Below are 25,013 nucleotides of genomic sequence, written 5' to 3'. Positions count from 1 at the left end.
CGGCCACTGGAGGGAGTCAGCCGCTCACCAGAAGTTCTCTCCTGAATTGCTGCGGCTAAACTTGGCGCCCCTGTAGCTGGGCCGCAGAGGCTGTCGGGGTGGTGCCCTACAAAACGCTGATGTCGGCGGAACTGGCCGGCAAGATGTGTCTGCGTTCGCTCACGTGGCGCAGGCGGCTCTGACCTGGTGCAACGTCCCGTGCAGACGCTGGGCGCAGGCGCGCCTGGCAGCAGGCGCTGTCGGTGGCAGAACCCGTCCACAAGATGCCTCGAGAAAATGGCTCTTAGCCTAGCAGCTGCAACCAGAGGGCGTGCTGTAATTCCGATTTGTACCCAAATGTTGAAGTGAAGAGGGTGTGCGCGCCTCTGGGAACCCCTGAAAGGGAAGGCACGTCACCTCACGCAGCATGCAGGCTATTGGTTTCTTTTCTTTCTTTTTTTCCCTATGCTTCTGGCTTGTTCCAGTTCTGTGAATCCTATTTTTGTTGTTTACACTCTAGTGCACTTATTCTAAGTTTGGGAAGAGCTTTTGTTCTGGCTCTAGCTTGACTATACCGTCCAGCTATTTTTAGATAGATTGTGGTACTGCTAGAGGCTAAATATTGAGGAAGAGGGGAAGAACTTATTACCCACGTAGTGCTCAGAGCCATAGTGTGGTCTCATGTGACTCTGGACTGGTGTATGCTGGATTGTGACAGACTGCAGAGGAGGGTACTGAGGTTTGGTTTTTTTTTTTTGTTTTTTTTGTTTTTTTTTTTTTTTTTTAAGGCAAAATGAAAAAAATGTATAGCTCTTGGTTGGGGCAATGACTCGTTCCCGAGTGAAGATGAGCTTGTGGGAGTCACGGAGAGGTGAGTAAGCTTCTCAGCCAAGCTGAGAACCTATCTGGCAAATGTTTAGGAATCTATTCGGGAAAAACATCTCTGGATAGGCAGCTCTGGACAGGTGGGCTTTTGATGCATCTTCTGCTGTGAAAGGTCACCTCAGTTTTATCTGCACTTTCTGGAATTGTAATTAATGTCGAGTGGCTCTGTGCCCCAAAGCGCGGGGTTTTCACGCGGCCGTGGTGTGGCACAGCGTGCCGTTGTCGCTCGGGGCTCGGAGCCCCGCGTCCGCGCGGGCCGGCTCCCGGGCGGAGGGCGGCAGCACGTCTCTTCCCAGCTCCGTAGTGCTCCGAGGCCTGCGGCAGTGGATCCTGTGACTCCGCTGATGCTTGAGTTGCCTTTTCCAGATAGTTTGCTTGGAAGCTCCCCGGCTACGTTTAGGCTTGCATCGGGGTGAGGCGGCAGAATGCCGTATTCCGCTAAATATCGGATTCTTAGGCTGGCTACCGAAGTGGATGCGAGTAATGTATAAAAAAAGAGGGAACGCTTTAGAAACGGGTACCTGTAAATGAGCAAACTAAATGGACTGACTGACCTGGAGGGAAAAAAGGCTCTGTGCTGTGCTGCTGCCTTTTAAGGAGTTAAGGCTTTTACCTTAATCCAGCCTTAATTCGCCCCATATGGCTAGGTCTGGCAGCACAGGGAAGACTTGGCTGGCGAGGAAGCCTGAACGGTGGCTAAAAGAAACGTGGGGCCATGTGCGCGGCGAGGGGGGAAGGGGCCCGCGAAGGCCCGGCCGGGAGCGGAGCCGCGCGGCGTCCCGGGCGGCCGCTCCGCCGCCGCGTGGCCCCGGCCCCGCGGGAGCGAGCCGGGAAGGGCTCCCCGGGCCGCCGTCCTGCTCCCGCCGCGCGCTGCTCCCCGCGCCCCGCGGAGCCCGTCCGAGCGCCCCTCGCGCGGGCCGCCGGGAGGCTGCGGCCTTCGCCGCGCTGCTCCTCCCCGGGGCGCGCGGCGGCTCCCGAGGGCCGAGGCTGCGGCGCCCGGACCCCGCGGCCCGCTCGGCCCCGCGGGGGCGGTTTCCCTCACAAACGCGCCTTGTCTCCGCGGCCGGATTTCTCGCATAGCCGGCGGGGAGCGCGGGGCCGTGGGCGGCGCGAGAACGGCCCCGTGCGCCCCCGGGAGCGGGCCGGGCCGGCAGCGGGCCGAGCCGGGCCGCTGGAGCCGGCCGCGGGGCCGCGCGGCGCCGCACCATGTTCCTGCCCTGGAGGAAGCGCGGCGCCTACGAGCTGGGGGCTCTGCCCGCCGCCCCGCCGCCGCGGGAGCCCCCCGCGCCGGAGCGCTTCTCCTGGAGCGGCGGCGGTAGGTCGGGGCCGGCGCGGCGCCCTCGCGGGGTGGACGGACGGACGGACAGACGGACGGACCGCGGCCCGGTTATTTTTAAACCATTCAAGATGGCGCGTAACGAAAGCCTGCGCAATAGGATTTGTGCCGAAGGCAGATTTAACCATTAGAGCTTAAAGCGGCTCGTGGGCCGCCGGGCGCGTTCCCGGCGCGGCCGTCCTGCCCGGGGGCCCCACCGCGGGCGCCGGATCCGGGGGCTGAGCCGTGGCCGTTCCCGGGGGATGCGGCGGGCGCGGCGGGCTCTTCCCGGGGGGATGTAGCGGGCGATGCAGCGCCGCCGGCCGTTCCCGGGGGGGATTTGGCGGGCACGGCCGGCCCTTTCCGGGGGGATGCGGCGCCCTGGCGTCCCTTTGGGCCGCAGTAAGGGTGCGGGGTGGCCCAACCGCAGCCGCCCGCCGGGGCTGTGCCGCCAGCCGGCTCTGCCGGCGGCTTCCGCCTCTCTCCGTGCAGACGAGGCGCCGCTGCCGCCGGCGGAGGAGACGGGCCTGCGCCGCCAGGACCGCGATGGCCCCGACAGCGGCCGGGCCGCGACGGTAGGTGCCCGCCGGCCTCCGCGGCGAGCGCGGCCGCGTCTCCTCCTGCGCGGGGCCGTCGGCGCAGCCGGGACCGCCGGGCGGCGGCAGGCTGCGAGGGCCTGGGAGCTACGCGGTGCCCTGCCATTGGAAGCGCCCCGCGGCGCCTCTCCTAATCCCCCTGATCGCTGGCGTAAAGCCCGAGGGGATTTAGAGCCCCTTATCTCTGGCTGCGGAGCTGCCGGCCCGGTGCGGGACGGGCTCCGGGCCGCTCCCCGCCGCTGCTGCCCGGTGAGTCCGCAGGGAAGCGCCGCGGGGGCGGCTGCTGCCCGGCACGGAGCCGCCGGGGAAATTCCTGCGGGAGCAGGAGGGAGGGCTGTTCGGTCCTGGCAGCTCGGCAGCGGCGCTGCGAGCTCTCCTCGCGGGCGGGTGAGCTGCGCGGTGCGGCGGCTCCGCGCTGGCTTTCGAGGCCACCGCGGCGCCGTTCTCGGCAGCCGCCCAGCTGCAGCCCTTCCGGGGCTTTTCCTCGCCCGCTCTTTGGCAGTCGGGGCGAGCGACCGGGGGGCTGGGGCGAGTCGCTCCGCTTCTGTGTGACTCGGTGGCTCCTTGGCCTCGGCGCGCGCAGGAGATTAACCCGGCTGCTGAGTGCCGGTGCTGCGGCATGCCCTGTGTTGCACCGCGCTGCGGCATGCCCTGTGTTGCACCGAGGGGCAGGAGCGGCGCAGAGCATCGCTTCGCGCCGGCAGGCGGGAAGCGAGGGAGGCTGGAGGCTCGCGCTCTCGCTCCCGGTGCACCGTGTGCCGACGGCGAGCCCCGGCGGCCCAGCCGGTGCGGGGAGCGTGGCACGGCGCCGGGGGCTGCAGCGCGCCTCCCCGCAGGTACACCACCGGGCCGAGCACCAGCAGCCGACCGGCGGCAGCCCCCCGCGCGAGCCCCGCACCACTCCCACCGCCGCCGCTGCCATGCGCTTCGATGGCCTCGTCCGCTCCGAGCTGCCGCCAGGTGAGTGCCGCCAGTGCCGGGTGCCGGGTGCCCGCCAGGCCCCCGCGCCACCCAGCCCCGCTCCCCTCCGCAGGCCCCGCGCTGGCCCGCAACACCTCCACCCGCTCCTGCCCGCCGCGCACCGGCCCCGGCGAGGACGAGGACGAGGCAGCGCTCGCCGATGGCATGGGGTGAGCGCGGCACGGCGTGGCACGGCACAGCGCAGCCGGTAGCCGGCACGTGGGCTGACCCGTGCCTGCTGCTGCCCGCAGTGCTGAGAGGAGCCTTGCGCCGAGGCTGCCCAAGAAGAAGGCCCGCCGGAGGCACACGGACGTAAGGGCCGCCGCACCGTGCCGTGCCGTGCCGTGCCGTGCCGTGCTGCGCCGGGGCCGCCGCAGCCCCGAGCCGCCGCGGACGCCGCTCTGCCCGCAGGACCCTGGCCAGGAGTGCTTCACCGTGACGTTCGAGCTGGGCACCCGCGCCGAGACGGAGGTGGTGCCGGCAGCCCGGAGGAAGACGCTGGGGTGAGCGGGCGGCAGCGGGGGCGCGGGGGCCACGGCGGCGCGGGGGCTGCAGCGGCGCCGCTGCCTCGGCAGGGAGGTGCTGCAGCCCGTCCTGGAGCGGCGGGGGCTGCGGCCGGGCCGGCTCGACGTCTTCCTGGAGCACTCGGGCACGCCGCTCTCGCTGCGCTTCGAGGCGTACCGCTTCGGGGGACGGCGCCTGCGCGTCGCAGGTGCGGGCGTGCCGCGGGCGCTGCGGGCCGTGCGCGGTGCCGTGCATGGTGCCGTGCCACGCCACACTGTGCCATGCCGCCGCTCACCGCACTGCACCGCCGCTGCAGCCCAGCCTGCCGCAGAGCCCCATGTGGACCCACCGGCGACGGAGTGCCGCTCGGCCAGCCTGCCCGTGCCGTGCGCCCCGGCCGACGTCCCGGTGAGCGGCCGCGGCACACGGGCAGGGCGGTCGGGCCACGGTTAGCTCGTCTGCGAGCGGGAAGCAGATTTGCCGCCTCGGCGGCGCCCGGGGATGCACGTGCACCGTGCCGGGTGCCGAGCTGGACGCCGAGCCCCGGGGCGGAGCGGCAGGGCCCTGGCTGCTGCAGCGCCCCGCGTACTCTCGCCGGCAGGCCACGGGCAGGCGGCGTGGGACGGGGACGGAGCTCCCGGGCGACACCGAGCCCCCACCGCGCGGCAGCGGCTCCCTGCCCGGCGGCGGCAGCGGCACCTGGAAGAACCGTGCGGCCAGCCGCTTCAGCGGCTTCTTCAGTACCGGCGCCGGGCCCCCGGGGCGGGTAGGTGCCGGCGGGCAGGGGCGGCCGGCAGCGCAGCGCAGCACGGCGTGGTGCTCCCTCCAGGCCGGCTGGCAGAGCGAGCCGCGGCCGGGCCCTCGGCCAGCCGTGCCTCTCGCCGCGCAGGACGGTGACGCGGTGGAGCAGCTGGAGAGCAAGCTGCATGGCTACAGCAGCATGGGGCTGCCCCAGCTGCCGCGGCGGCTCCGCTTCGACCGCGACTCCTGGGAGGAGGAGGAGGGCGACGAAGCCGCCCCGGCGCTGGAGCGCAGCTGGCAGGACATCGTCGACGGTGCCGAGGTGAGGCACAGGTCCCCTGCGCGGCGTGGTGCGGTGCAGTGTGGCATAGCATGGCGTGGTGCCACGTGGCACAATGTGGCATGGTGCAGTGCAGCATGGCATAGCATGGCACGGTGCGGTGTGGTGCAGTGCTGTGCAATGCGGTGTGGCATGGTGTGGCATGGTGTGACGTGGCTGGTGTGGCACAGTGCAACGTGGCACATGGCACGGCACAGTGCTGAGCCTCTGCCCGGCGGCGGCAGGCGCTGACGCGGCGGCAGTGCCACCAGCAGGAAGCCATCTGGGAGCTTCTGCACACCGAGGCCACCTACATCCGCCAGCTCCAAGTGATCACAGACGTGAGTGCCGGGCGCCGGGCTGTGCCGGCGGCGTGGGGCCCTGGGAGCTGCCTGCGCTGTGCCGTGCCATGCCGCGATGCGCCGTGCCGCACTCTCCCCCGCAGCTCTTCCTCTGCTGCCTGCTGAACCTGCAGGACTCGGGGCTGCTGTGCGAGGTGAGTGGCCCCGCGTGCCAGCGCTCCCAGTGTGCCAGCACTCCCGGTGTGCCGGCACTCCTGGCGCATGCCGGGCCCCTTCCCGTGGGCGCAGGCTGGGCAGCGGCTCCGCGCTCGCCTCGCAGGTGGACACCACGCGCCTCTTCGGCAACGTCGGGGAGATCGTGCGGCTGCACCGCAGGCTGTGGAGCGGCGTCATGGCCCCGGTGCTGCAGAAGGCACGTCGCACCCGGGCGCCGCTGGACCCCGTCGACCTGCTCGAGGGCTTCCGGGCGGTGAGCACGGGGCGGGCGGGCGGCGCAGCGCGGCACGGTGTGATGCAGCATGGCATGGCACGGCATGGCATGGTGCAGCATGGCATGGTGCAGTGCGGTGCAGCATGCTGCAGTGCAGCGCAGCATGGCGCAGCATGGCGTGGCATGGCACAGCATGGCGTGGTGCAGTGCGGCACGGTGCAGTGCAGCATGGCATGGCACGGCATGGCGTGGCGCAGCATAGCACGGTGCAGCACGGTGTGGCACGGCATGGCACGGTGCAGCATAGCACGGTGCGGCACGGCGTGGCGCAGTGCAGCACGGCGCTCACGGCGCGGCCCCGCAGTTCGGCTCGCTGTTCCGGCCCTACGAGCGGTACTGCCTGGAGGAGGAGGGCTGCATGGAGTACATGCGGGTGCTGCTGCGGGACAGCGAGCCCTTCCGCGTCTACGTGGCGGTAAGGGGCGGGCGGGGGCCGGGCCGGGCGGCGCGGCGCCGGCACTGACGCCGCTGCCGCAGTGGGCCGAGGGCCACGAGCAGTGCGGGCGCCTGAAGCTCGGCGACATGCTGGTGAAGCCGCACCAGCGCCTCACCAAGTACCCGCTGCTGCTCAAGTCCGTGCTGAAGAAGACGGAGGAGGCGCGCGGCCGGGAGGCCGTGGGGGCCATGGTGAGCGCCGGGTGGCGGCGGCGTGGCAGCGGTGCCGGCGTGGCCGGGACCTGACGCCCGGCGCGGCCGCCGCAGATCGCCGCCGTGGAGCGGTTCATCGGCCGCGTGAACGCGCGCATGCGGCGGCGGCAGGAGCGGCAGCGCCTGGCCGCCGTCCTGGCCCGCCTCGGCCCCTACGAGGTGGTGGAGAGCGGCACGGACGAGGTGCACAAGGTGGGCGGCGCTGGCGGAGCGGGCGCGCCGTGCCGCGCCGTGCCGTGCCGTGCCGTGCCGTGCCAATGCCTCTGCGCAGCTCCTGGAGGAGTTCCTGCAGCTGGACCTGACGGCGCCCGTGCCCGGCGCCCGCCCCGGCGCCCCGCGGCAGCTCCTGCTGGAGGGCGGCCTGCGGATGCGGGACGGCAAGGACGGCAAGGTGAGCTGCGGTGCGGCGTGCACGGCATGGCGCAGCACCTGCGGCGTGGCACCCACCGCCCGCCTCTCGCCCCAGCTGGACGTCCACTGCTTCCTCTTCACCGACGTCCTCCTCGTCACCAAGCCCGGCAAGAGGGCCGAGCGCGCCCGCGTGGTCCGGCAGCCCTTGCTGGTGGACAGGATCGTGTGCCGGGAGCTCAGGGACCCCGGTGAGCGGTGCTGCACGGCGGGAGGGCTGGGGCGCCCGGTGCCGCGGCGCTCACTGCTCCCTGCCCCCAGGCTCCTTCCTGCTCATCTACCTGAACGAGCTGCGGAGCGCCGTGGCTGCCTACGCCTTCCAGGCCAGCGCGCCGGCGCTGCGCCACGCCTGGCTCGAGGCGCTGCACAACGCGCAGGTGAGCAACGCGGCACGGCACGGCGTGCACCGGCATGCACCAGCGTGGCACGGTACGGTGTGCACCGGTGTGGCATGGCTCAGCATGCGCCAGCACGGCACGGCATGGTGTGCACCGGTGTGCGGCCCCTGACACCTCCCCGCTGCCAGAGCCTGCTGCAGCGGCTGCGGCTGCAGGAGCAGCAGCGGCGCCAGCGCCTGCAGCGGCCGGCGGGCGAGGAGGAGGATGACGAGGGCAACGAGGAGGACGACGAGGAGGAGGATGAGGAGTGGAGCAGCCCCTCGGCGGAGGCCGCGGCGGTGGACGGCAGCGACGAATTCTCCTCGCCGGAGATGGAGGAGGCGCCGCTCGGCTCGCAGTCGGACGAGACCTCGCTCAGCACCGGCGTCTCCAGCGGCAGTACCCCCACGGCGGAGGTGCCCGGGGGCGGCGCGGAGCCGGCGGCTGCCGCGGCACCGCAGCCGCCCGCCGCCCGCTCGGCCTCGCTGGACAGCGCCTACGGCACGCTGTCGCCCGCCGCGCTGCGGGAGCTGGCGCCCCGGCTGCGGCGCCGCGCGCCCGTGCACCGCACGCCCGCCAGCGCCTGCCGCCCGCGCTCCCGCTCGGAGGCCAGCCTGCCGCCGGCGCCCGCCGCCCGCCGCGCCGCGCCGCCGCGCCATAGCCGCAGCCTGGGCCACCTGCCGCCCGCGCCGGCCCCGCGCCGCCCCAGCGCCTCCAGCTCCGAGCTCTCGGAGCCCGACGCACCTGGAGGCGGTGGCGCCGGCTCGGCCCGCGCCGCGGGGGAGCCCGGCCGCGCCGACGGCACCGCGCCGCCCGCCGCGCAGCACGGCCTCTCGGACCCGCCGGCGGCCCGGCACCGCAAGCTGACGCTGGCGCAGCTCTACCGCATCCGCACCACCCTGCTGCTCAACTCCACGCTGACGGCCTCGTAAGTGCCGCTGCGGCGCGCCGTGCTGCACCGCGCCGTGCTGCACCGCACGGCTGAGCGCCCCCCGCCTCTGCCCGCAGGGAGGTGTGACGGCGCCGCGAGGCCCCGAGGAGCTCCTGCGGCTCGTCCCGGCGCAGGAAGAGGGGACCGGAGCGGCGAGGGCGGCGGTGGCGGGGGGCGGCGTGGGGCCGCGGGGATCCGGCCTCGCCTCGGCGGCCGTGGTGGCGGGACGAGCATTAAAGGCAGCGGAGCGCACGCTCACCGTGTCGGCTCTCCTTGGCCGCGTCCGCCGCCGCCGCGTGGTTTGGCGCGCCGCGGCTCACTTCCAAAAAAGCATTTCCTGCGGCGGCGGCCGGGTGTAAAAGCGGCGGCGGGGCGGGCCGGGGCGCATTCGCCACGCGGCGGGTGCTGGGCGGCGGCGGCACGATGCATCGGCGGGGCAGCGGGCCGGGGCGCTGAGCCGGCGCTGCCGTGCCGCGCGGCTCGGCGCCCCGGCATGCACCAGCCGTGCCGGGCACAAGGATGAAGCGCGCGGACGCCGCAGCAGCTTGGGTGAGTGCGGCACCGCCGGCGCGCGGCCTCCGTCCCCGCGGCCCCTCCGCGCCCGGCACTGCAGCTCCGGGCACGGGAAGCCCGGCGCCGCTTGGCGCGGGAAGCGCCGGCTTGTGCTGCTGCGGGACGGTGCCGGCGCCTGCCCGTGCTCTGGCACGACTGGTGGCTCCGGGCTCTGGCAGTGCCGGGCACTGGCTCGGTGGCACGCTGCCGTGGCCGTGCCGCCGTCTCGGCTCGGGTGTTTGGCCCTGGCACGCGCTCGGGGGCCGCGTGCCGCTTGCGGCCCGATCACAGCAGGTCACCGAGCCGCTGGAAACAGTGGCAGCTGCGGCAGGGGAGCCGGCGTGCCGCACTGTGCCGTGCCACACCGCACCGTGCCAGGGTGCAGGCGGGGGCGCGGGTGACCTAGTTTGGGACGCACGTATGAAGCGCGATAGCATCGGAGGGAGCGCGAGCCCGGCCCCGTTTCCTCTAAGGGAGGAAACCGCCTCGGCTGCGGCGGCGCGCGGTGACAAGCCGGGGAAAGCCAGCGCCAGCGGCGTTAACCCTCCTGCGCCCGGCGCCTCCCTCCTCTTCCTCCCTCCCAGGCCGGTGCCTGGGGAGGCGGCGAGCGGCTGCTTACGGGAAGCGCAGCGGCGGCAGCGGCGGCCCCCGCGGCAGCGCGGCGCGGGCGGGCGCTGCTGACGTGAAGCCGTGGGGACGCGCGGCGCCGGGGCTGCCGCGGGGCATTCCTGGCCTTGCCGGGGCCGACGGCGCCTCCAGCCCGCTCTCTCCGCCCCAGGTGCTGCTGGCGGCGCTGTGGCTGGCGGCGGGCGGCGCGCCGGGGTGGCCGCGGGGCCCAGCCGCGCCGTCGCCGTCGCCGCAGCCCCCTCGCCCGCGGCGGCACGCCGCCTGGGCCGCCTGTGCCACGGGCACGCGCTGGAGCGAGACGGCTGGCCGCTGCTGCGCCGAGTGCCCCGCAGGTGAGAGCCGCACCGTGCCGTGCCGCGCTGTGCCGCACTGTGCCACCGGACACAGCAGGAGCTGCTGCCGGCAGCGGTGGGGCGGCCGCGTCGTGGCGCGGGGCGTGCAGCCGTCACGGCCCGCGCGTTCGCACAGGGACCTTCCTGCGCTCGCCCTGCACCCGCGCCGGCAACGACAGCGTCTGCGAGCCCTGTCCCGCCGGCACCTTCCACGCGTGGCCCAACACCGCCCCGGAGTGCCAGGCCTGCTACGAGTGCGACCGGCACGGTGAGCAGCGCCGCGGCGTGCAGCGCCGTGCTGCACCGCGCCATGCTGCACCACGCCGTGCCGCGGCCCCCGCTCACCGCCCGCCTCCGGCAGCTTTCCAGAGCGTCCTGAGCAACTGCTCGGCCACCAGCAACGTCGTCTGCAGCTGCGAGCCCGGCCGCTTCCGCGACTGCGTCGACGAGCGCTGCAGCGACTTCGCCTGCCGGCAGTGCCGGCCCTGCGCCGGGCGGCTCGTGCAGCGGCCCTGTGAGTGCCGGTGCCCTGCGCCGCGCCGTGCCGCGCCGCGCCGCACCCTGACCCTGCCCTCCCCCAGGCTCGGCGACGCAGGACGCGCTGTGCGGGAGCTGCAAGCCCGACTTCTACGCCGAGGGCGGCGAGTGCCGGCCGTGCCGCACGTAAGGGGCCGGGGCCGTGCCGGGGCCGGGCGCCCTGCGGCGCGGGCCGACGCTCACGGCCGCCTCTCTCCCGCAGGCACCTGGCGGAGACGTGCGGCGAGGAGTGCCAGCGGGCGTGCGGCGGGCGCCGAGGTGCGCGGGGAGGGGTGCGCGGCGGCGGCGCGGCGGCGCTCCCGGCCCCCTGGGACGCCTGGCTCCTCTCTTGCAGGCTCGGGGCTGGAGTACATCCTGCTGGCGCTCAGCGGGCCCCTCTTCCTGGGCGCGCTCGCCATCTACCACAAGCGGCTGCGCCTGCAGCAGGACGCCGGCGCCTGCAGCCCGCCGCCGGCCACCCCGTGCCTCCCCGGCCCCGCGCCTGCGCCCGGCCCGGCTGCCGCCGCGGGGGGCTGCCAGGAGGGGCACTGCTCGGCGCCGCCGCTCCCCACGCCCGGGGCCGCGCGGCACAGCCCCGGCAGCGCCCGCGGCCGCCCCGAGTCGCAGGCCCTGCTGCGCCGCTGCGCGCCGGAGCGCGACGCCCGCCCGGCGCCCGCCGCCACCCCGCTGCAGGGCAGCCGGCTCTACGCCGTCATCGACGCCGTGCCGCTGCGGCGCTGGAAGGAGTTCGTGCGGGTGCTGGGGCTGCGCGACACCGAGATCGACGTGGTGGAGGTGGAGTTCGCCCACGTCCGCGACCAGCAATACGAGATGCTGAAGCGCTGGTGCCAGCAGAGCAGCGCCTCGCTCGACCCCGTCTTCACCGCCCTGGAGCGCATGGAGCTGGCGGGCTGCGCCGAGGCGCTGCGGCTGCGCCTGCAGGACTGCACCTGAGCCGCGCCGCGGCCGCGCCGGGCTGCGCGGCACGTGCTGCACGCTGCACGGCGCAGGGTGCAGGGTGCATGGTGCACGGCGCGCAGCGCACGGTGCAGGGTGCGCGCCGCACGGCCCGGCGCCGCAGGGCGCCCACCCCTAAGTACAGTTACTTACGCCGTGTAGACATGTTATGTCAGTTACTGCCCGCGGGCCCGGCCGGCGGCGGCGGGACGCAGCGCTCCTGCCCGCCGGGTGCCGGCCCGCGCCTCCCCCCTATTTATGTCCCCCCATGCCCGCGGCGCCGGGCCCACGGGATAGTTCTCGCGGCCGCCCGGGGTGCGCGCCGGGCGGCCCCCACGGAAATAAAGCGGCCTTTTCTGCACCCGCCGGCGCCCGGCCCTTCTTCCCGGCGCGGCTCCCGGGCGCGGCGGCCGCGGGGCCGCAGGAAGGTGCGGGCGCTGCGGGGGTGCATTGCTTTATTCGCAGAGGACGCAGGCGCTCTAGGGCGGGCGCGAGCCGGAAATCTCCCTCTAGTGGCTCCGGGGACGGGACGGGGCGGGATGCGGCGGAGGCGAGCGCGCCACGGCTGCTGCACGGCGAGCCGGACCGCGCGGCCGCGGCGCCAGCGGCGTGCCACCAGCGGTGTGCACGGGGGCACCAGCGGCGTGCACAGCGCCAGCAGTGTGCATGGCACCAGCAACGTGCACGGGGGCACCAGCAGTGTGCACAGCACCAGCAGTGTGCACGGGGAGGGGCACCAGCAGCGTGCACAGGGGGCACCAGCAGCGTGCATGGGCCTCGTGCCGTGCATGGAGGCTGCTGGTGCACGTGTTGCCAGTGCAGTACGCATGGGCCTGGTGCTGGGCATGGGGCCATCGGTGCAGGTGGTGCTGAGTGGTGTGCGTGGGACTGGTGCTGGGCACGGGGGCCATGGGCACGCGCAGTGCCGGGGCGGCGTGGGCAGGACCAGTGCTGGGCACGGGGGCCGTGGGCATGCGTGGTACCGGGGCGGCGTGCGAGGGACCGGTGCTGGGCACGGGGGCCGTGGGCACGCGCGGTGCCGGCGCGGCGTGCGAGGGACCGGTGCTGGGCACGGGGGCCGTGGGCACGCGCGGTGCCGGCACGGCGTGCGAGGGACTGGTGCTGGGCACGGGGGCCGTGGGCACGTGCGGTGCCGGCGCGCCGTGCACAGCTGGCAGCGGGCCGGGGGACGAGGGGCGACGGCGGGACGGGAGCTACGGGCGCGCGGAGCTGGTGGCGCGGCCGGGGCGGCTGCGCGGGAGCGCCGGGGCGCCGCCGGCCGCGGGAGGAGGCTGCGCGGGGCCGGGCCCCGTGGCACGGCGCGGCGCGGCACGGCACGGCACGGGCGGAGCGCGGCGCGGCTAGTGCTTGGCTATGTCCCCTTTCTTCAGGATGATTTGCCGCTGCCAGGGCGCCAGCTTGCTCTCATCGTACCCAAGAGTCCTTAGCTTCTCCGACTGCTCCTTCTCCTTCTCCTCCTCCTCGCGCCGCAGCTTCTCCTGCTCCTTCCTGCTCGGCAACGGGAGGCAGCGGTGACGCCGGCGCCCGGCGCCCGCCCGCCCGCCCGCCGCGGGGCCCGGCGGCACTCACCGTTTCTGCTCCCTGCGGAAGGAAGGCGAGAGAGGCCGTGAGCGCGGGCGGCGGCGGCGGCGGTGCCGCGCCGGCGCCCGGCCCCACTCACCTCTCCTCCTCCAGCTTCCTGCGCAGGATGTCCCTCCTCCAGGCCGGCATGCTGGCCAGGCGCGCCTCCTCCTCCTGCTCCTGCAAGGCACACGCCGGCGTCACGGCCCGCTGCCCCGGCTGTGCCGGCCCCGTGGGGCGCCGGCGCCCGCGCTGCGGCCACGGAGGCCGAGGGTCCGGCGCTGCGCGCGCCCGGGCGGCCGGCGGCGTGCTGCGAGCCCTGCCGCTGCCACCACCGCTGCCGTGCAAGCTGCTGCCGCCGCCGCCGCCGTGCAAGCCGCCGCCGCGTCCGCCGCCGCCCGCGGCGCTCAGCTGCCGCCCGCCCGGGCCCCGCCGGCCCGGCCCCGCGGCTCGTGGGCGCCGGGCGCCGGCGCGTCGCCGAAGAAGCGGCGCGCCAGGTCGTCGAAGGGGTCGCGCCAGCCGCGGCGGCCGGCCTCCACGCGCTGCAGGGCGGCGCGGTGGAAGCGGCGGACGCGCTCCCAGGGGTGCCGGCCCAGGCGCTCGAACATCTCGCAGCAGAGCCGGTGCCGGAAGCGCCGTTCCTCGGCGCTCAGCTCCATCTCCAGCAGCTGGAAGTAGCCCAGCATGAAGAGCTCCAGCGAGAGGCTGTCGTAGGGCGGCGGGCGGCCGCCCACGCGCGGCAGGAACTGCTGCGGCCAGTAGAGCGGCGCGGCACGGCCCCGGCCCCGCCGGCGCGCCAGCAGCCCGCCGGCCGCCAGCGCCAGCGCCCGCACCCCGCGGCGCGCCGCGGCGAGCCCGCTGGGGCGGCGCGGGCCGGGCGGGAGGCCGTGCGCGGGCTCCTCCGCAGGGGCGGCTGCCGGGGGCCCCGCCGGCACCTCGTAGCTGGCACGCAGGCTCCGCACGGAGACGCCGCAGGGCGGGAGCCGGCGCCGGGCGCCGGGGCGGGCGCCGGGGCCCTCCGGCACGGCGGCGGCGGCGCCCTCCTCGCCGCCCAGCGCGGCCAGCAGCACGGCCATGCTGCCGAGCAGCGCCGAGGTCTTGCTGCACCAGGCGGGCAGGTCGTCGGCGCGGCCCTGCAGGCGCCGGGGGTTGAGGCTGAAGCGCTCCTGGGCGCGGGCGGCGGAGAGCGGCAGCAGCTGCCGCAGCTCCTCCTCCAGCTGCTCCAGCTGCGGCTCCACCGCCTGCACCTTGCGCATCACCTGCAGGTTTTCGATTTGCCTCTCAATGCGGAGAATGTCCTCCTCCGTCATGAGCTGCCCGAAGGGTCCCGGCACGCCCCCGCGCCCGGGCGCGCGGCGCCGCCGCGCCGCGGGCGAGACGCTCCCGGGCTCCAGCTAGGGCGGGAAAAAGGGCGAAAGAGCGGCTGAGCGGCGGCGCGGGCCGGCGCGGGCGAGCCCTCGGTGCGCCGCGCGGCGGCTCGGCCCGGGTGGCGGCGGCGGCGGCGGCAGCGGCGGCGGCTCCGTGCACGGCTTGCACCACTGGCCGAGCATGCAAGAGGCTTCCCGCGGCGGCGGCAGCGGCGGCGGCGGTGGGGACGCGCGCGGCGCGGCATGCAGCGCGGCGAGGCGGCGCGGGCCGCGCGCCGGGGCAGCCCCGCGCCGGGGCCGTCCCCCGCCGAGCGTCCTGCGGCGGCGGCGGCTGCGCGCGGCGCTCCTCGGCCGGGCCGGTGGGCCGGGGCTGGGGCCGGCGGCGGGCTGCCACCCGGCTGTGCCCGTGCCCGTGCCCGTGGTGCGCGCACCGCCCCCGGCGCCCCCGGCCCCTTCCCTACCTTGCGCCTCTGCTCCTCTTCCTCCTGCATCTTCAGCTGCAGCTTGCGCACCATCACCTGCCGCTTCCACTCGGGGATGGGCCGGCCCTGCTCGTCGTGGCTCGGCACCAGCGCCTCCGCGTCCGGAGGGCCCCCGGCCCCCGCCGCCGGCACCGGCGAGCTGCCGTTCACCACGGGCTCCGGCGAGCCGCCCGCCCGCGGCACCGCTGCCACTGCCGCCTCGGGGGTGGCCGGCGGGGTGGGCGTCCGCGCCGGTGACGGGGAGGATGCCGGCGACTCGGCCTGCGGGGGGAGGCAGGGTCGGTGCCGCGCCGGCAGCTGCTGGCACCCTGGGCACCCCCGGCACAGTGCCATGGAGCATGGCACAGCGCGGTGCAGCACGGCATGGCACGGTGCAGCGTGGCACGGCACACCGTGCCGGAGCGCAGAATGGCACGGCATGGAGCACCACGGCGCAGTGCAGCGTGGCATGGCACAGCGCAGCATGGCGCAGCACAACTCGGTGCAGCATGGCACGGTGCAGAATGGCACAGCCTGGCACGGCGCCCCACGGCACGGCACGGCACAGCCGGCAGCGGGACGTCCGCAGCAGCCAACCCCCACGCCGGCAGAGCTCGTGGCGTGGAGCACAGCGCTCCGCTCTCCCGCGCCGCTTGGGGCGATGCCGGCCAGGCGCCCACTGCGCGCCGGCCCCCAGCTCCCGCAGCCCCGCGCCACCCCGCCGTCACCTACGTTGGGCCCCGCCTGGCCACTGCCGGAGAAGACGGTGGTGAAGCCTCTGCTCTGCGGCGTCGGCTTGAGGCTCTTGCCAGCCTTGATCTCAGCCAGCAGCTCCGAGTTGTCGCCGGTGGGGGACATCATGTTGAACGACTTGGTACCTGCCGGCGGCACCGGGGCGGTCAGGGGGGCCGGGGCCGGCCTGGCCGCAGTGCCACCCGCCCGCCGGGGCAGCGCGCCGTGCCGTGCCACGCCGCGTGCCCACCGTGCGTGCCGGCCATGCGCGGGAGCCTAGCGGCCCATGGCGCTGCCGGCCGGCTCAGCGCGCCCCAAAGCCGGCTGGCGCGGTGCAGCGCGGCGTGCCGCGCCGGCGGGGAGGAGGCAGCGCCGCTCCGCGCGGCTGAGACCCGCAGTGCCCGGGGTCCTGCGCTAATAAAGGCGGCGCCGGGCGGCCGGCGGCGGGGGGAGCCCGGCGGCGCTCACGTGGCGCGCTAAATCGGCCGGATGAGCCCGAACAAAGACCCTCTGTGCGCGGCGGCGCCCGGGGCCGCGCGCGGGCCGCCGCCGCCGCCGGCGCTCGCGCTGCCCGCCGCGGTACTTACTCTTCATTTGCCTCAAAGCTTTTCCTTCTAGAGGGAGAAGCAGAGGCGCAGCGCGGCGCGGGAAGCAGAGGAAGGATTTGGCCACCGCAAGGCAAGAGAGAAGAGAAGCAGCCAGCAGTGAGAGCAAGTGGGGGCGGCCCGGCGCGGCGGCCCCCGCGCACAGACCGATGGAGAGAAGGACAGAGAGGGCCGTGAGGAGCCGAGAGCGGAGCGAGGAGACCCGGCGCGGCGGCCCGCGAGCCGCGGCGGCTGCCCGCGCCCGGCAGCCTGGTGTATGTATGCACGCTGCCCTGTGCACACTGCCCTGTGCGTGTGCCCTATGTACACTGTCCTGTGCACACTGCCAAGTGCCTGTGCCCTGTGCGTGTGCCCTGTGCACGCTGCCCTGCACATGTGCCCTGTGCACGCTGCCCCGCGTGCGCTGCCAAGTGCCTGTGCCCTGTGTGTGTCCCCTAGGCACACTGCCCCGTGCACGCTGCCCTGCTTGTGTGTCCTCTGCATGATGCTCTGTGTTCCCCTGTGCACACTGCCCTGTGCATGCTGCTCTGTGTGTGTGTGTGTTTGTGTGTGCCCTGTGCACGCATCCTATGCACGCTGCCCTGTGCATGCTGCCCTGTGTGTGTGTCCTCTGCACGATGCTCTGTGTGTGCCGTGCACACTGCCAAGTGCCTGTGCCCTCTGTGTCCCCCTGTGCACACTGCCCTGTGCATGCTGCTCTGTGTGTGTGTGCGCTTGTGCCCTGTGCACTGTTCTGTGCATGCGTCCCATGCACGCTGCCCTGTGTGTGCCCCATGCACGCTGTCCTGTGCACGCTGCTCTGTGCATACCACACTGCGTGTGTGCCCCGTGCATGTGCCCTGTGCACGCTGCGCCGCGCACACTGCCCCACGTGTGCCAGCCTTGTGCACGCTGCCCTGGGCGCGCCGCTCTTTGCACACCAGCTCACGCACGCTGCCCCGGGCTCTGCCCCGGGCGCGCTGCTCTGCTCGTGCTTGCAGGCAGCACCCGGCCCCGCGGCAGCGGCCCCGAGGGACACGGGAGCGCGGCGCTGCTCTCCCCTCTCGCCGCGGCGAGCGCCCGCCCAGGACGCCGGGACTTACTTCCCGCGGAGGAGGAGGAGCGGCGGGGGCCGGCGGGGCCCTCGGCCGGCGGTGGCGGCGGCGGCGGTGGCGGGCAGGCGGCGGCGGGCAGCGGCGGCGGCGGCGGCGGCGGCTCCGTGCCAGCCTTGCTCTCCGCCGGGCCGCCGTTGTGCATGGTGTCGGCGGCGAGGAGCGGCGCCTGCGGGAGAGCCGGCGTCAGGCGGGCCGGCGCGGCGGGCGGGCGCGGGCCGGCCGCCGGCGCTCACCTCCTCGCTGTGCGCCATGCCGCGGGGCCCCGGCTGCTCGGCGGCGCCGGGCCCCAGGTGCCGGTAGTAGTCGCCGGTGCTGGGCTGCTTCCCGAAGTTCCTCGACTTCCTGGTGGAGTCGGCCCGGCGCAGGCCCTCGGGGCTGCTCTCGCGCGACGCCGGCTGCGGCGGGCAGCGGCTCAGCGGCGCCCGCCTGCCGCCGCCCGCCGCGGCGCGACCCCCGCAGCGCCGGCGAACCGCGGGGCCGGACCCCGGCCTGGCAGATTAGCCGGCAGCTTATCCCCGGGGCGAGCCCCGCTGCGGGGCCGCTCTTAATGCCGTAAGCCCCGTGGCACGCGGCCTCGGCTCACCCCGGCGCCTGCAGCCCCCGCGCGGCCCGTGCGCCCCCTCGGCCAGCGCCATGCAACGGCGTGCCGTGGCGTGCCGTGCCGCGCTGTGCCGGCCGGCAGCCTCCTGCGGGCAGCCGGGTGGGAGCACCGGCCCCCGGCGGGACCCCTCTTACCTGCGCGGCACCCGGCTGAGCCCTCTCCGCTGCTGGCGGCACCGGCGCCGGCGCCACCCGACACCCGCGGCGCGGGGTGACACCGGAGCCGGGCGCTCGGGTTACAGCCGCCGCCTCCCCACTCGCCCGGCCCGGCTGCGGCGGGAAGCGCCGGCACGTGGCCGGGGCCGGGCGCTGCCCGGGCACCCACCTGCCGGCGCTGCGCCTGGCTCTCCACGTGCCGCAGGTTGTTCTTGGCCCGCACGTAGATGTCGGCGGTGCGCGGGGCGGGCGGTGCCGGTGCTGGGTAGCCGGGGGCCGGCGGCGGCGGCGGCGGGAAGCCGGGGGGTGGCGGGGGGCCGTCACCGGTGGGCGCCTGGCCGCCCCGCGCCCGCGGCTCGGGGTCCAGCATGTCCATGTAGGCCTGCATGTCGGCGAGCGCCGCGGCAGGGCTGCCTGTGGGTGCAGCGGGTCAGCACGCCCCGGCACCCCGGCACCCTGGCGCCCCGGACCCCTGGCCTCCCAGCACCCCGGCGCACTCACGGGCTGCGGCGGCCGCCGGCGGGCCGCCCCGCTTCTCGCCGGTGCTGGAGCGGCTGGAGTCGCAGGAGTCGTAGTTGGAGAGGGTGCTGGCGGGCGAGCCAAGCCGGAAGCGCGCCTGGGGCGCCGAGGCCGTGGTGTGGGGTGACGACATGCCCGAGTCGGGCTGCCGGCACTCCGCCTCGCCGGAGGGGTCCCGCGACAGCACGCGGTGCTCCAGGCTCTGCAGGCGGGGCGGCGCGGGCGGCTGAGCCGGGGCCGGGGCCGGGGCCGCCCCGCCGCCGCCCCTGCCGCCCCCCTACCATGCTCTCCACGGTGCGCAGGTAGTCGGCGCAGTGGCCGTGGCCGTTGCAGGCGGCGAGGTCGGCCGCCGTGTAGCCGTCGTGGTCGCGGACGCCCAGGTCGGCACCGTTAACCACGAGGATCTGGCAGCACTGGGGGAGGCGGGCGCGTGGCTGGGTGCTTGGCGGCCCCGGGCGCTGCACCCCGGGCGCTGCACCCCGCGCGCCCCGCGCCCACCTCCAGCTCGCCGTTCTCGGCGGCGTCGTGCAGCGGCGTGCCGCCCCAGGCGTCGGCGCTGATCTCGCCGCCGTGCAGCAGCAGCCAGCTCAGCACCTTGGCGTGCCCGCGGCTGGCGGCGAAGTGCATGGCCGTGGCGCCGGCGTCGTCCCGCTCCGCGAGGCTCGCCGTGGTGAAGCTCATCTGGGCGGCAGCGGCGGCTGAGCACCGCGTCGCCCGCCCGCCCGCCCGCCGCCGCCGCCGCGCTCACCAGCCACACGATGACGGTGTTGTGGCCCATCTGGGCGGCGGCGTGCAGCGGCGTCATGCCGTCGGCGGCGCGCACGTGTGGGTCGGCGCCGCAGTCCTGCACCAGGTACTGGATGATCTCCAGGTGGCCCTCCTGGCAGGCGAGGTACAGAGGGGTGGCACCGGTCTTGGTCTGGGCACAGAGCGTGCTGCAAGGGAGCGCGGCGCGGGTCACCCGCCGGCGGCCGCCCGCGCCGGGCGCAGCGGTGCCGCGGCCTGCCCGGCCCCTCTGCCTCAGCCGCCCTCACAGGGGCAGCGGCTCCCGCGGCAGCTCGTTAGGTTAATAAGCGTGCTTAGGCTAATCCCATTCCTTTGGCTGTTTCGGGACACTGCAATTTAGCAGTATTTTTACATAAGCCGCTTAGGCACCCGGCAGCCATGGGGCTGCTGCAGCCGGCTGCGCTGCAGAGCTGCCGGGGGGCAGCCGGACCGGCGCGGCAGGGCGGCCCCCGGCCCGGGGGCAGGGAGCCCCCGCCCGGGTGGTGCGGCCAGCGCCGGCATCCCTGTGGCCCCGCGTCCGTGTGTCCCCGCGGCCCTCCGTCCCCGCCGCCCTGCAGCCCCACAGCCAGTGGCCGCTGGCCCCCTCCGGCCTCGCAGGGAACTGGCTTATTAAGCGCGCCAGAAAGACCTGTTGAATATTTAAAAAAGGAAGAGCAATAAATACTCCGCTCCGTTATCGCCGAGATCGCGGCTCCTTAATAATTGATCCCTGTAACCGTGAGAAGGGCCGTGGCCAGCGCGGCGCAGCAGCACTGCTCCCGTGGGTCTCCTCCCTCCCATCCCATCCCGTCCCATCCTGTCCCATCCCATCCCATCCCGGTGGCAAGGCGGCCGTGTGCCGGCCCCCTCAGGCACGCCGCACCAGGGCCGAGGCACGCCGGACCCCGCGCCCGGCCGCCCCGGCACCGGTGTCCCGCAGCGCCCGGGCGTTGGGTTTCAGGGCTGTAACGGAGCCTGCCGGGAGCCGCAGTGGGGCGGCCGCGGGCGGTGAATAATTCAGGGCTTTCCCGGCCCGGGGAGCCGGGCGGCGGCAGTGCGAGCAGCCCCCGCGGGAGCACGCGGCTCGGCGTGCCAGCGCCGGCACCGAGCGCGCCGCGTGCGGGGCTGCGCCTGCAGCCTGCCGGCGAGCAAGAGGAGCCCGCTGCCGCCGGGTCCCGGCTGCCGCGGGGGCGCAGCGAGGGGCAGGCGGCCTCGCCGCGGGCAGCCTAATCCGCTTACGTAACGCCGGGGCACACAAAGGCGGCTGTGTTATCACCCCCGGCAAGAGCGCCGGGAGCAAATCCTGCCGGGCGCCGCGCCGGGCGGGCAGCGGTGTCTCTGCCGGCGCCCGCCGCGCGCCCCTCGGGGCCCTCCGCGCGGCGGGCCGGCGGCGCCTACCTGGGGCAGTGGGCTAGGAGGAGTTGCAAGGAAGGGAAATCTCCTTTGGCCGCAGCGTAGTGCACGGGCAGCGCGCCCGTGTCCGTGGCTGCCGTGGGGTCGCTGCCCCCGAAGCGGAGCAGCCAGTCGATCACTTCGTGGTGCCCGAAGCGGGCCGCGAGGTGGAGGATAGTGGCACCGGAGTTGTCTGTGTCCTGCGGGAGGAGGGCAGAGGCTGCGGCGCGCAGCCCGGCGCCGTGGGCGCGGGGGGCCGCGGGCAGGGCCGGGGCGGCAGGCACCGGGGCGAGGAGCTGCGCGCTGGTGCTGGCAGCTCCCGGCCGGAGCGGAGAGCCCGGCCGGTCCCCGCTCCCCCGCGGGGCCCCGGGGCGCCTGGCCACCGGCCCGGCGCCGGCCCTGCACAAAGCGCCGTTGTTCGGCCGCGGCGCGGGCGGCCCGGCCCCGGGGGCCCCCGGCCGGGCGGCGTGGTGGCCCCGCCGGCATGCCGCGCTCGCTCCCGCCTGCGGTGCTGGCCGGGGGCCAGGCCGGTGCCTCGCTGCGCTGAACCCGGCCTTCCTGCTTAACCCCCGCCGCCGCCTCCTCCTCCTCCGGCCCGTCACGTGCTACCAGCTCCCACCGCTCCGGGCAAGCGGCTTATCCGCCCGGGGCCGTTGCACAACGCGGCCCCCGGGGCCGGCTCCGCTCTGCCCATGTGCTGCCCGCCCTGGGGACGGCCGGGCCCGCGTGGAGGCGCGGAGCCGAGGCGGGGGTGGCCCGGCACTGCCTGCCGCCAGCGCTCTGCTCGGGAGCCCCGGCGCGTGGGCCGCTTGCCCGGTGCGGCCGCGGGCAGCCCAAGGGCGCGACGGCCTTCGCCGCGGCTCCGGGCGGCAGCTTAGAGGCCGGCCCGAGCGCGACATTCCCCCCACGGCCTGTCCGCAGCCAACCGCACTTCACGTGAGCCCGGTGCAAACCCGGAGCCTGGGCAGAAAGAAACCGCTGCCCTTGGCCAGACTCCGTGTCCGGAGCGGCTCGGCCGCGGGGCAGGCGCCGCTTTCGGGGTCTGCTCCACCCTCTGCCTCCCACCGCGCTCTCGGAGCACGCCCTAATCTGCTGCTCCGGGCAGACAGGGTGGGGGGGAAGCGCCGGTGCTTCGGGGACCTTCGCTGCCGCTTCGCTCTTGGTTCAGGTTTCTGCCTAGGGTCGGGAAGCAGGAGGGACCTGCTCCGCCCGGGCCAGGCAGGTACCCGGGGAGGCCCGGGGGCGTGCGGCGACCCGCTCAGCCGCCTGCGCTGCGCAGCAGACTGGGGGGCTGGGCTGGTAACCGGGCCGGTTTTCCCCCCGCCGTGATGAAGGGGCGGGGGCGCTGGGAGCGCCGGGAGGCCCTGCCAGCCCAGCTGCGCCATGAGCTGCTTCCCGGGGCCCTGACCCCCTTCTCGCGGGCGGCTGGGTGCAGCGGGGCTCCATGCCACCCCAGGTGGAGCTGGAGGGGACAGGGGGGCTCCGTGTCAGTGGGGACGGGGGGGCTCCGCACCTCCCCGGGGGGGGGGCTGAGGGGCTCTGCACCTCCCCGGGGGGGGGCTGTCGGGGGATAGGCACTCTGCACTGCCAGGGGAGGGGGGGCATCGGGGGATGGGGGCTCTGATCCTCCTGGGAGGGCGGTCAGGGGATGGGGACTCCGCACCTCCCGGGGGGGCCATCGGGGGACGGGAGAGCTCCACACCGCCCCGGGGGGGGCCTTCGGGAGGGCGGGGGGCTCCGTGCCAACCTGGGGGGGGGGTCGTCGGGGGACGAGGGCTCTGATCCTCCCGGGGGGGACGTCGGGGGACGGGGGGCTCCATGCCTCCTCGGGGGGACCGTCGGGGGGGCGAGGGGCTCCGTGCCACCCTGGGGGGGGTCCGTCGGGGGACGGGGGCTCCGTGCCACCCTGGGGGGGTTCCGTCGGGGGACGAGGGCTCCGATCCTCCCGGGGGGGCCGTCGGGGGACGGCCCCCCCCGAGCCGGGCGGGGGAAGAGCAGCCGCTGAGGGCGCAGCGCCCGTGGCCGCGGGTCGCGCTCGCCCCCCCCGCGCCCCGGCCGCGGTCGCACCTGCACGCCGCAGCCCCCCTGCGTGAGCAGCCACTGGAGACAGACGAGGTTGCCGGTGGCGGCGGCGTCGTGGGCCGGCGTGGCCCCGTTGCGCGCCCGCGCGTCGCCGCGGAGCGCCGCCTCGGCGGCCAGGTAGCGCAGGCAGGCGAGGCGGCCGGCGCGGGCGGCGTGGTGCGCGGGCGAGGCGCCGAGCGCGTCCCGCAGCCCCGGCCGCAGCAGCCCCGCCGCCCGCAGCGCCCGCAGCGCCTCCACGTCGCCCTGCCGCGCCGCCAGCAGCGCCCGCTCCAGCGCCATCGCGGCCCGGCCCGGCCCGGCCCGCGGCGGCGGCGGCAGCGGCAGCGGCAGCGGCCGCGCCGGGCCGCCCGGCCGCCGCTTGGCACTGCGCGGCGCGGCCGGGGCGCGGCGGCTCCTCCTCCCCGGGGCCGGGCCGCCGGCGGGGCCGGGCCGCCGACGGGGCGGGCGGGAGCCCCGCGCCCCGGGCCGGCCCGCGGGGCCGCAGCGCCACCTAGCCCGGCCCGGCCCGGCGCGGCGCGGCAGGGCGAGGGCACCGCGCCAGCCCCCGGGCACGGCCGCAGCGGCCTCGGGCGCGGAGGGCCCGGAGGGCTCCGCCGGGGGCTGTTCGCGGCCGCCGGCCCAGCGACCCTGGGGAGCTTCCCCAGGTCCCTCGCAGCCTCCGGGCGGCCTCGGAGTGCCCGGCCGGGCTGGCGGCGCCGGGGCCGGGCCGGGCCGGGCCGGGGAGGGATCTAGTGCGCGGACGGACGGAGAGGTACGCTAAAAGCCGCCGAGAGAGACGAACCAACTGCTCGGCAGCATCTAACGGCCAGAGGACGGGGCTGAGCGCTGCCTCCCGTCCTGAGTCCTGCGGGCTGTGACCGCTCCCGAGACGCGGAGGCGACGGCCGAGGCTGCGGGGGGGCAGAGCACGCAGAGAGCCGGGCTGCAGGGGGGCGGCCGCGCCGAGCGGCAGGGCCCGGGCTCCGCAGAGGGGGCTCGGCCGGCCCGTGCGCCCAGCGCGGGCTCCGCGGGAGCTGCGAGCCGCACCCCGGGGGAGCTGCCGCCGCTGCTCCTCGACCTCACGGACCGCGGGAGCCCGAGGCGAGCGCCCCGGGCGGCTCTCTGCTCTCAGCGGCCGTGTCTGCTTGGCGTGCCGCGGGCGCGCTGGAGCTGCCGCGGGGCAGAGCCGGGCCGGCCGGTGCCCGAGCAGCCCCCCGCGGCCTGGGGCAGCCCTGGCAGGCTGTGGGGAGGTTCCCTCCTTCCGCTGGGAACGAGCGGCCCGGTGCAGAAATGCCCGGGCGGGGGGCTGGTGCATCAGGGAAAAGGCAGCCCGGTGCAGCCGGAGCGGGGCGAGCGCCGGGCCCCGCTGCCCTGGCGCCGCCCGCGCTCCCGGCCCCGGCGAGCACCGCCCCGGGCCGCGCCGCGGCGGGGACGCGGGCTGCTGCCCCCGGCGGCCGCGGGGCCCGGCGCCGCCGGCACCGCGGACAGCGCCGCGGCGGCGGCTTCAGCACCGCGGACAGCGGCGGCCGGGGCGGGCCCGAGCCGACTGCCGGCCCGGCCCGGCCCGGAACCCGCCCCCGGCCCGGCCCGGCCCGGCCCGGCCCATAAAGGCGGCGGCGGTGCCACTGCCGGAGCAGCCATGTCCCCGTCGGGGGCCGCGCCGCCCCGCCCGCCGCTGCCAAGCCGTGCAAGGTGAGCGCCGAGCCGAGCCGAGCCGAGTCGCAGCCCGCCGCCCGCCCTCACCCCCCTTCTCCCCGCAGACCCTCAAGCCGCTCATGGAGAAGCGCCGCCGCGCCCGCGTCGATAAGAGCCTCCACCGGCTCAAGATGCTCATCCTGCCGCTCGTCGGCAAGGACGTGAGCGTCCCGGCCCCGGCCGTGCCCCTGCCATCCCCACCCGCTGGCCCCGGCCCCCACCGCATCCCGGCCTGTCCCAGCCTGTCCCGGCCCTGCCTGCTCCAGACTCAGCCCGCACCGCATCCCTCCTGCCCCCTGCCCGTCCCATCTATCCTGCCCGGCCCGTCCATCCCTGTTGAGCCACAGCTCCCTGCTCCCTGCCCGCGGGCCCTTGCCAAGGCTGGCGCTGCCAACCCACTCCATCGACCCGTGCCACCACTGACCCGCCGTGCCCCGCAGAGCTCCTGCTCCTGCAGGCTGAAGAAGGAGGACATCCTGGAGATGACCGTGCAGTTCCTGAGGGAGGTGCTTGCCACCCCTGACGGCCCAGCGCCAGCCCCTCTCTG

At 75.6% G+C, this 25,013-nt stretch overlaps 3 protein-coding genes across 4 annotated transcripts; 2 read left to right on the top strand and 1 right to left on the bottom strand.

Annotated features, from left to right (window-relative positions):
• Positions 1 to 823: 823 nt before the first annotated feature.
• Positions 824 to 8,185, top strand: PLEKHG5 (pleckstrin homology and RhoGEF domain containing G5). The gene is made up of 21 exons (XM_062593734.1): positions 824 to 850; positions 2,672 to 2,754; positions 3,612 to 3,735; positions 3,809 to 3,905; positions 3,987 to 4,047; positions 4,147 to 4,238; positions 4,311 to 4,447; positions 4,556 to 4,647; positions 4,841 to 5,005; positions 5,129 to 5,302; positions 5,545 to 5,640; positions 5,745 to 5,795; positions 5,921 to 6,070; positions 6,396 to 6,506; positions 6,626 to 6,718; positions 6,794 to 6,931; positions 7,011 to 7,130; positions 7,206 to 7,338; positions 7,409 to 7,524; positions 7,674 to 7,964; positions 8,138 to 8,185. The coding sequence occupies exons 1-21, from the start codon at positions 826 to 828 to the stop codon at positions 8,183 to 8,185; spliced, it is 2,397 nt and encodes a 798-aa protein (XP_062449718.1). The 5' UTR covers positions 824 to 825.
• A 789-nt stretch (positions 8,186 to 8,974) lies between these two features.
• TNFRSF25 (TNF receptor superfamily member 25) lies at positions 8,975 to 11,436 on the top strand. Its single transcript, XM_062593733.1, has 8 exons — positions 8,975 to 9,004; positions 9,786 to 9,966; positions 10,103 to 10,234; positions 10,328 to 10,480; positions 10,548 to 10,629; positions 10,706 to 10,761; positions 10,838 to 10,964; positions 11,085 to 11,436. The coding sequence occupies exons 1-8, from the start codon at positions 8,975 to 8,977 to the stop codon at positions 11,434 to 11,436; spliced, it is 1,113 nt and encodes a 370-aa protein (XP_062449717.1).
• Positions 11,437 to 12,732: 1,296 nt separating this feature from the next.
• On the bottom strand, positions 12,733 to 23,072 carry ESPN (espin). 2 transcript variants are annotated; one of them, XM_062593089.1, is made up of 15 exons: positions 22,779 to 23,072; positions 20,718 to 20,911; positions 19,303 to 19,489; positions 19,053 to 19,235; positions 18,836 to 18,967; positions 18,537 to 18,756; positions 18,205 to 18,449; positions 17,513 to 17,674; positions 17,268 to 17,445; positions 16,168 to 16,194; positions 15,581 to 15,726; positions 14,849 to 15,130; positions 13,121 to 13,200; positions 13,030 to 13,041; positions 12,733 to 12,948 (listed from the first exon to the last, which is right to left on the bottom strand). In XM_062593089.1, the coding sequence occupies exons 1-15, from the start codon at positions 23,070 to 23,072 to the stop codon at positions 12,801 to 12,803; spliced, it is 2,490 nt and encodes an 829-aa protein (XP_062449073.1). In that variant the 3' UTR covers positions 12,733 to 12,800. The 2 variants fall into 2 exon arrangements, with proteins under 2 accessions (XP_062449073.1, XP_062449074.1); XM_062593090.1 differs by lacking the exon at positions 16,168 to 16,194.
• Positions 23,073 to 25,013: the final 1,941 nt, after the last annotated feature.

Source organism: Rhea pennata, chromosome 22 (genome assembly GCF_028389875.1).
Source record: "Rhea pennata isolate bPtePen1 chromosome 22, bPtePen1.pri, whole genome shotgun sequence".
NCBI classification, from domain to species: domain Eukaryota; kingdom Metazoa; phylum Chordata; class Aves; order Rheiformes; family Rheidae; genus Rhea; species Rhea pennata.
This window is presented reverse-complemented; position numbering and strand designations above follow the sequence as displayed.